This window comes from Prunus dulcis, unplaced genomic scaffold (genome assembly GCF_902201215.1).
Source record: "Prunus dulcis unplaced genomic scaffold, ALMONDv2, whole genome shotgun sequence".
Classification (NCBI taxonomy): domain Eukaryota; kingdom Viridiplantae; phylum Streptophyta; class Magnoliopsida; order Rosales; family Rosaceae; genus Prunus; species Prunus dulcis.
In genome coordinates, this window is record NW_023010359.1 from 10593 (window position 1) to 19995 (window position 9403).

Consider the following 9403-nt stretch of genomic DNA (forward strand, 5'->3'; position numbering starts at 1 on the left):
CTTAGACACTGTACGTATGCAAACATCCAAGACATAAATAATACAAACTAATTTGTGTTTTTTACACTTTTAATCGTCCACACTTTTATAACATTGGTTCTAACCATATAATTTTGGAGCAAACTATTTGGCAGAAAAAAAAAATTTAATAATTATTCGGTACAAACTCAAGCGCATTTATACAAAGTATGATTCAATGTAACTAACAAAGAGGCTCTTGTACACAATTTAGTTGCTCTACGTTCAGATAAAGAAATTGAAAATTACATAGAATTCTAAAATGACGGAATTTAGATTTCCATAATTTAAATTTCTAGCAATTGAATATTTTAGTGTTTGAATTTATATTTAATAATGATTGATTTAAGATAAAGTTTGGAATTAGAGTAGTAACGTTTGATTTTGGAGATTTCAATAATGACAATAATACCATGTGACGATCATCATGGAGTCAAATATCCAAAATTCTCTCATATCTACCAAGGTCAAGGTCAAATGGGCCGTTACAACAGTTAAAAACATAGACAAAACAAAATTACCACATTAGAACCCCGGAGTGAAATTACCACATTAGTTTAATTTTGTCTAATTCATGTCCACTTGGTAACGCGTTGTAACTTAAAAGCAATAAAGCATGATTGACACGTACGTCTTCAACCTCAGTCCCTAACCGATGGCAAAAAAGAAAAAAACACTAAGCCTAAGAGCTATTCCAACGGACGGCCCGAGCCCGAGGCGAGGGGGGAAAAAAAAAAAACCGTTCCACTGCCTAGCTCAAGCCCGGAGGCTTGTGGGACCCATCAACTCGGGCCAGTCCGAAGGCGAGACGAGCCCGAGCTTCAGCCCGCGGGCGCTAACGTCAGCGAGCGCGGTCAAATTTTTTTTACCGTTGGCGCGTGCATTGCACGCGCCAAAGGTAAAAAAAATTTGAACCAGCACACGCTGACGTCAGCTCCAACGGGAATTTGCCACGTGTCTCGCCCCCAGCTCTTCGATCAGCATATCCGAATCCAATCCTACGGCTGAGGCTTTTTTGGGCAAAAAAAAAAATGAAAAAAAAATGGAAATTTTTTTTAAAAATTCTAAAAAATTCAGATTTTTTTTTTCTCTATAAATACCTATCAATACCCTTCACTTTCAACACCAATCCTCATACATTTCATTATACTTCTACTATTATTCACTCTTTACTCAACATTTTCCTCTTTTTCACCTTGTATTTTGATTTCATATTTTTATGGCTTCTTCTATCGAAACCGGAGGGGCTTGGAGCATCATGGAAGATGTTTCCTTGTGTGAGGCTTGGCTCCAAATTTGTCATTGTCCCGTGTCCGGCAATGAGATGAAATTTTTTCATATGTGAAAAAAAATTCATGCCGAATTTTGTGAAAAAATTCCGGGGTCTACTCGTACGGAGATGACATTATCTAGTAGGTGGAAAATTCTCAATAAAGAGTTGGGAAAATGGAGAGATGCCCTGGCAAAAGCGATGGACAACTATAGAAGCGGAGAAAATCGTACTAACGAGGTAAGTATTTTATAATTTTTGTTTTATTAAGTTTAATATCCTAATATATATATTTTGTTAATATTTATTTCATTATCAATATTTTGTTAATATTTCTTGCATTTTAAATATTTTGTTAATATTTCTTGCATTTTCAATATTTTGTTAATATTTCTTGCATTTTAAATATGTTGTTAATATTTCTTGCATTTCCAATTGTTTCTTAATTTTCTTGTACCTCTAATTTATTTGTAAGGTTAATTGCATTTCCATTATTATTTTTTTGTTACTTGCATATCCAATATATTTTAAATATTTATTGCATTTCCATTTTTTTGTTAAATAGATGATTCAAGCACAAATGTGGTTCGGTGCAACCGGGGATGGCAAAAAAAGTTTCAACCATCATGAATGTTGGGAGGTGGTGAAATATTGCAAACGCTTCATAATTATTCCGACGGGTCCCGCCATTATGTTAAATGAGACGCCACTCCGTGATTCAATGACATTGAATTCACCTCTCGATTCCCCTATGAGTCAAGACTCACCCATCGAAAAGGAACCGAGGCCCATTGGCCGAAAGGTCTCGAAGGCAAAGAAAGCGGGTAATTCAAGCAATAATAATTCAAAGTTTTTAGAGGAAATTGCAAGGCAAAACGGCATAAGAATTGAAATGGAGCAGAAACGCCAGGATAACAAGTTGGCCCTTCAAGCCGAGTATGCACAAGAAAGGGAGTATTTGCGCAAAAAAGATATGGACAAGACGGATCGGGTATGACGATGGATACAAGTCACATATCCCCTGAAACAAAACAATTTTGGAAGCTAGAACGAAGGGATATTATGAGGAGAAGACTTTCCGGGATCGGGAAACCATGGCGATGGATACCATCATAATTGCAAATATCATGCATGACTTTATTGAACAAATGGGGTTGCATTCTAAATAGCCTTCGAAAATCAACATCAGAGTACAAAGAAGTTGGAATAAAATAATCTTCCAAAAGATTCTTACCCTGAGAATGCCTATGTCTGTCCACATTCCGGCGGCGGCCGACTTGTGAACCACGGCGACGACCTTGGTTCTCTTCATCTTGCAAAGCCATTGCTATGACAACTTGTTCATCGAATTGTCTCTGCAACTCATTGATTTCATCTGCTCTACGGTTTCTCTCATTTGTTTCTCGCTCTTGCCTCTCCAAGCATCTCCTAAAATCTTCCATTGAGAATGAATGAAGTATGAAATCTAAACTCTGAGAAATGAAAATATAGAAAGATGTGGTGTGAGAGGTATGAGCTGAGCCTCTGATTTTATAGAAAATTTTGGTAAGATAGACATGCCACGTGGCTTGATTTGATTGGATGAAAATCTTATTTGAAATTTGAAATTCATCCGAAATTTGAATTTTGAAATTCATTCGAAATTTGAACCCAAAAATTTATATGAATTTTGAATTTTGAAATTCATCCGAAATTTGAATCCAAAAATCTTATTCGGAAATTTTATCCGATTATGAATAGTCTTGACACGTAGGAACCCGAAAATCTTATCTGAAAATATTATCCAAATTAATTATTTTCATTAAAAAATTTGTGAAAAAAACAAAAAAATGAATAGTAATTGCCCTTAGCCATGGCAATGGGTGGAAACACAAAATACTATTTGTAAGGGTAACCACTATTTATGTGAATAGTACTTGCCCTAACTCCCCTCTTGCCATGGCTAAGGGCAAATGGGTGGAGTTGCTCTTGGGGTGACCGGGTTGGTGGGGGTATGGGAGGAGGCAGTCAAGCTAGGGTGGAGATATGAAGAAAATTAGTGAGATAATTTTCATTTGATTTTTTATTTATTTATTTTGATGAATTTTCCAATTTGCCCTTAATTTTGACAGAAAATTTAACTTAGTTGACGAAAAGACCAATAATGCAACATGAGATCTAATTGAAACACCATCGTTACAATTTAGTAATGTGAGGGACGAAAAGTAAAGTTGAGTCTTATTTAAGGGACCATTGCTACAATTTTTCCTTTAAAAAAAGAAAATGACTTATGATGTCACTATTGCATTGTTGTGAAGGAAAATTGTTGTGTGCACTGTATAAAGAGAAGAGATTTTGGGAATTTTATTTTCAATCAGAAATATTAAGGATTTTTTGCACCCAGTTTGGTTTGGTTCGGTCCAATTCACCAACCAAAATTGAGAAAAAAATGAAGAAGAGAGTGCAGTTTTGCCTCAATTACTGTTAGTAACAACTAACAACTCAAAATTCAGTATGCAGTAAAATGACCATCATTCTTTTGTTACACTACAACAACAACATCTCAAATGCTAACTTATGTACATGCACTACACTACTCATTATTACTCACATTTTCGTTCTCTATATATGTGAGATCCCACATCGACCAAACAGAGAGGGGGTGATGTGCCTTATATGGCACACCTCGCATCCATCTAGTAGGAGGCCTCTTGGGAGCTCACTGGCTTCGGGTTCGTAGGAACTCCGAAGTTAAGCGAGTTGGAGGCTGGAGCAATCCCAGGATGGGTGACCACCCTGGGAAGTTGCTTCGTGAGCTCCCAGAAACAAAACCACAAGCCCAAAGCGGACAATATCCTGCTACGGCGGAGCCGGTCCGGGGTGTGACAATTTGGTATCAGAGCCACTCTGCCGTGTGGTGCGAGTGTGCCGACGAGGACGTCGGATCCCTTAAGGAGGGTGGATTGTGAGATCCCACATCGACCAAACGGAGAGGGGGTGATGTGCCTTATATGGCACACCTCGCATCAATATAGAGGGAGGCCTTTTGGGAGCTCACTGGCTTCGGGTTCGTAGGAACTCCGAAGTTAAGCGAGTTGGAGGCTGGAGCAATCCCAGGATGGGTGACCACCCTGGAAGTTGCTTCGTGAGCTCCCAGAAACAAAACCGTGCGGGCTGGTGAGAATGTAGCCAGGCCCAAAGCGGACAATATCCTGCTACGGCGGAGCCGGTCCGGGGTGTGACAAGATAGCCAAAAAAACAGAGACAAAACTACATTTTAGATTCGAAACTCAGCTATAAAATGTTATTTTCTGTCTGTAACCTGGAAAACGGAGAAAAGGGTTCAAAGAAACTCCGCAGATTCTCATCAAGGATAACTTCTTTTCATACGACACAAATGTATACAGCCAGGGACGTACCCACTAGCACGCTAACCTGGGCTAAAGCCCAAGTAACTTTTAAAAAAAAAAAAGAGTTAAATTAATACTCTAGCCTAGGAAAGAAAACACACAAATAAAAAAAAGAAAAGAAAAATATTGGTTCTTTGCCGTCAATCAGTGGCTTCAAATGGCAACCAATTTTATCATAATTACTTTCAATTTCAAACAAACATTCATCCAAATAAGTATTATTAACCATTCCTATTAGGATTAGGCTATCCAAATAAAATATTATTAACTAATCCCACTAGAACTAGGCTGACAACAAATAAATAAAAAGAACTAAACCCCACACCCCACACCCCACACCCCACGTGAAAAAAATTAGACTCCCACTAGGCATAGACATTCCCTCTCTCCTTTACCCCAAAAAAAAAGAGAAAGAAAGAAAAAGAATTCTCTCTATTGCATCCGCTAGCGGCTAACTCCTGCTCTTCGACAAGAAGGAAAATTATGCATGTCCTCGGACTTAATTAAAGCAAACTAAGGTAATCTTCCATTCTTCATCTTCTTTTCTTTTGAAATTTTGGGGATTATTTAGGATTTATGAAGTATCAATTAGGGATTTACAATTAAGGTTTATCAATTAGTTTTTGGATTTTGGTGTTCTTGCTTACTTGTATGAATTGTCAATTAGGGATTTTAACTAACTATTTAAGTATGTAATGTTTTTCTTGAAATTTTTGTTGGTCTATATGTTAACATCTTCTATATATTATTCAATAGGTTATACTTTATAATGTCGGGTCAACATTGTAATGTTAAGAGATCAAGGACCATTCAAGATTTTTTTAAGAGAAACAATGAGGGGTAAGGCTCATTACGTTCCCCCTTGTATTTTTTTTGTTATCAATGAAATTTACTCGTACTATTGAATTTTATATAGGTTTGTACGTAAGCTAAATTTAGCCCACGCCATTATGAAATCCTGAGTCTGTCCCTGTATACAGCGTCACGTGACTAACATGTGAGGATATTTTTCATCATCGAGGCACGATGGTTGGGACAACACCACTGGAAAGATCACTTCCTATAACACTGGAGGACACATAGGATGTGTCTCTAGTCAAGTAGGATGATGAGGTTGGTGATTGGTCACTGTATGAGGCAGCAGAGGGTGAAAATATGGTGTCAGCTGCCGGCATGATTTTGATTATGTTTTCAAGCTCCCTCACCACTTCCAGCATTGCTGGCCGCTTATCTTGCTTCTCATAACAACATCTAAGGGCCAAAGCTAGGAACCTCTCTACACATTCCGACGGATAGGATCCCATTCTGCTGTCTATAATGGAGAACATCAACCCGGCCTGATGAGCTAGATTCACCTGACAAATAAATATATATTTTTTTTTTCATGAATTTTATTTTTTTGGTATATGCAGATGGATCACAGAAAGAGCAGTGGTGTTTTAATGTGTTACCTCACGAACAATGTTTTTGCCATGTGATATTGGCAGCACACTAGTCAAGAGCTCCAGAAACACAATCCCAAGGCTATAGACATCGCTTTTGTCTGTCAACTTACTCGTCAAAAAGTACTCTGGATCCAGGTAACCCTGCACGTATGATTGGTTCCAAAACAAAAGAGTTATGGAACAAAGCATACTTCTTGGTTCTCAATTTCTCACAACGGATTTGAAAGTAGCAGATATTATATTATTCTTGATTCATTTCAAGCTTTGCAGAATCTAAACATACCGGTGTTCCTCTCACAGCTGTAGATACATATGAAGGTCCGGTCCCTTCATCATCCTGTAGAGGAGCAAGCCGTGAGAGTCCGAAATCGGCTACTTTAGCAATAAGGTTGGAGTCCAGAAGTATGTTGGTGGCTTTAATGTCTCGGTGGAATATGGGAGGATTTGCCTCATTATGGAGATAAAGAATGCCTTTAGCTGAACCCAATGCAATCTGTAACCTCATACCAAAGCTCAGGCTTCCCTTGGCCTTAACTGTCATATCACAGCAAGTACAGAATTTAAGAAGAAATTTCAATGCAGAATTAGCTAGATGAAACTCAAGCTGCAGAAAGAAATCTTATCCCAAAATGGGGAATGATGAGAAGAACAATGGAAATAACCAAAGAGGCATGAATGAATAGAAGGAGCCATTTAAGAAACTGGGAATGTTGGAAATTTCATACCACAAAGCCAGTCCCTTAAGGTACCATTGGGCATGAACTCATAAACCAGCATCTGCACAAGCACCAAGAACATAATTTGATTAATGATATTTACATTCATTTGATTCTAATACATTGAAGCACTCAACCAGCATCTGCACAAAAAAACCAGTTGCAACTTGGAAGCAATGACTAATTTCCCAAGACTGCAAACCTCATACCTGCTCCCCTTCTTCATCACAATATCCCACCAAAGAGACCAAGTTTCGGTGATATAATCTCGATAACAGTTCTATCTCAGTCAAGAATTCTTTTTTACCCTGCAAGGATCCTTCTTCCGCACGCTTTATGGCTACAATTGTGTCATCAGATAAAATACCTCTGTAAACTTTCCCATAACCTCCTCGTCCAAGTTGAGTTGAACTATCAAAATTCCTGGTAGCTAGTGTCATTTCTTTGAAAGTGAACACCTTTACGCCATCAATTTTCATTGTAATCTTCGAGGCTGCAAAGAGTGATAAGAACTTATACCACTTTCTAGGATGATAAATTGATAATCAACCTGATGGTATCTCCAAGTATTCAGGACTTACATGAATGTCTCCTAGAAGGTGGTCTGTCCCGGTGTCTCGAGCATCTTGTGATCAGAAGCACGACAGTTGCAGAAAGAATGACAAACGATGCAACTGCCCCTGTTATAATAGCTGCCAAAATTCCCTTCCTGATGCCCATCCTTCGTGGCCCAACGATCACTATAACAACAATATCAGTGAAGTTACCATGATGCAGAATGAAATTAAGAACAAGAAACCTGCACTAAACCTGATTCCAAAGTAAAATTAAGAAACAGAAGAGTTATGACATGCAGGAGGAACATTGACCAATATACTCATAGGCTGGTGCTGGTAGATGAGCAAATAGAAAAATGCAGCATAATTTCATAAATTAGACCAAAATGACTTGAAACATAGATGTCCAGGCTAAAGTACATACTATTTGAATAAGGTCCCAGCAGAGTGAAATTGAGAAGCTCATAAGGTCCAAAGAAATCAGTTCGAGGAAATTCCCACGATGTTAAAACTCCTCTAATTCGATGAACCTCACTAAAGTTGAATGTATTTGAGTGGGGATTAATGAACATAGGGAAAAGCTTCAAATGCATCTGTAGACGAGGTCCTTCTTGCCAGAAAATTGAATCAATTGATAATTGATAAAGGCTCAAGTCGAGAGATCTAGTTAAGTACATTTCAAACTTCTGAATATATGGAGGAAAATAAGAAAAACTAGGGCTTTTCAGACGATATTCAACTATTATAGGTGATGCACAAAAGCACGGCACTGGGGAAGATGGGACATATTCGTAGAAATTATCTGTTGGGCATGCTTGACTAGGGCAGGTCATTGTTTGAGTTGAATTTGTTGAACTATCAGGGATTCCATCTCCTCCAGCTTCGGATCGACAGAACTGGCCTACATTTTGTATGCTTGCATTCTTGCAAATAGGATTTCCTTCAAGCCTGAGAAAAGCTGCTAAAGTGAGAATTTGAAGTTCTAGAAGTAAAACAAGGTATACTTTTGCTAATAATTTTAAATACAAGACATAATTTATGGGCAAGGGAACCACTCCATAACATGAAAGGAAGCATAAAATTCCCAACATATGCCATTGGATATGGGAAATGAAAGACGAGAAAAGAAAAAAGCTCCAAGGAATCCTAGCTATATCCACCTGTGTTGAGAATACAACTATAGAACAATGTGTGTTGCTTTTTAAAATTTGGTAACATGTCTCTCCTAATTGAAATTGTACCATTCATGCCACTCTTAATTTGCATGCAATTATTTTGTGCATTTCCTCATTTCCATGAAACTATTTAATCAATTTGTGTATCTGTAAAAGTCTCCATTTTTAACTGCACTGAGAAAAATAAGATGTCCAGCTATAATAACATCCTTAACAATGCAGAGTTCTTTTTTGTTCTATCTTCTCTAATAAATCCAGAACAATATATAAGAAACAACTCTGAAAATAGGGATCTGATTGAAGCCATTGCATTGGAAACATACCTCAAGGTGACGTTTGCTGGAGGATTTAGCTCTCCCGATATGTTCGACAGTGAATTGTTCCGGAGATCACTGCAAAATTCATCAAACTTCTAAATAAGCTCAATCTAAAAATTTACACTAAATCATTAAGGTCCTCAAACACTAAATGTTAATGCTACTTTTTTCGTAAAGGAATTTACAGTTTAAGTCTCGCTTTTGTACTAAAAGATACATTCCACCATATAGCAGGGACAGAACCAGTCAACAAATTATTCTCGAGTGACCTGTAATACAAGTCATTACAGAAATCAGATCCAGTCTGCATAGAAGTGCAATATTATACGAAATGCAGATTTAGGGAAGTTAGGAGATTCTCACAATTTCTGAAGTGAAGGAAGATCAGAGAAACTCTCAGGAATAGATCCATTAAGCTGGTTATCTGACAGATCGCTGCAATAAATAACGAAATTAAACAGGAAAAGTTTATAAATTACTCAGATTAAACACAGACGGTGATATGTAATAATTTTT

The 9403-nt window shown here is 37.6% G+C and overlaps 2 protein-coding genes across 2 annotated transcripts in view; both read right to left on the reverse strand.

Moving 5' to 3' along the window:
• LOC117613509 (T-complex protein 1 subunit gamma-like) overlaps nucleotides 1-4906 on the reverse strand; it is a 13232-nt gene extending 8326 nt beyond the window's left edge. The window contains exon 1 of the mRNA XM_034342116.1: nucleotides 4879-4906. Coding sequence (XP_034198007.1) covers nucleotides 4879-4906 — 28 coding nt within the window. The remainder of the gene's footprint in view (nucleotides 1-4878) is intronic.
• Nucleotides 4907-5660: 754 nt separating this feature from the next.
• Nucleotides 5661-9322, reverse strand: LOC117613510 (probable LRR receptor-like serine/threonine-protein kinase At1g06840; the record flags this gene model as incomplete). Its single annotated transcript, XM_034342117.1, has 10 exons — nucleotides 5661-6032; nucleotides 6129-6263; nucleotides 6406-6656; nucleotides 6848-6899; nucleotides 7048-7331; nucleotides 7420-7578; nucleotides 7820-8343; nucleotides 8894-8962; nucleotides 9073-9156; nucleotides 9251-9322. Coding segments are annotated over 10 exons (1972 nt in total), but the record flags the coding sequence as incomplete, so codon positions are not given.
• Between the last annotated feature and the right edge of the window lie 81 nt (nucleotides 9323-9403).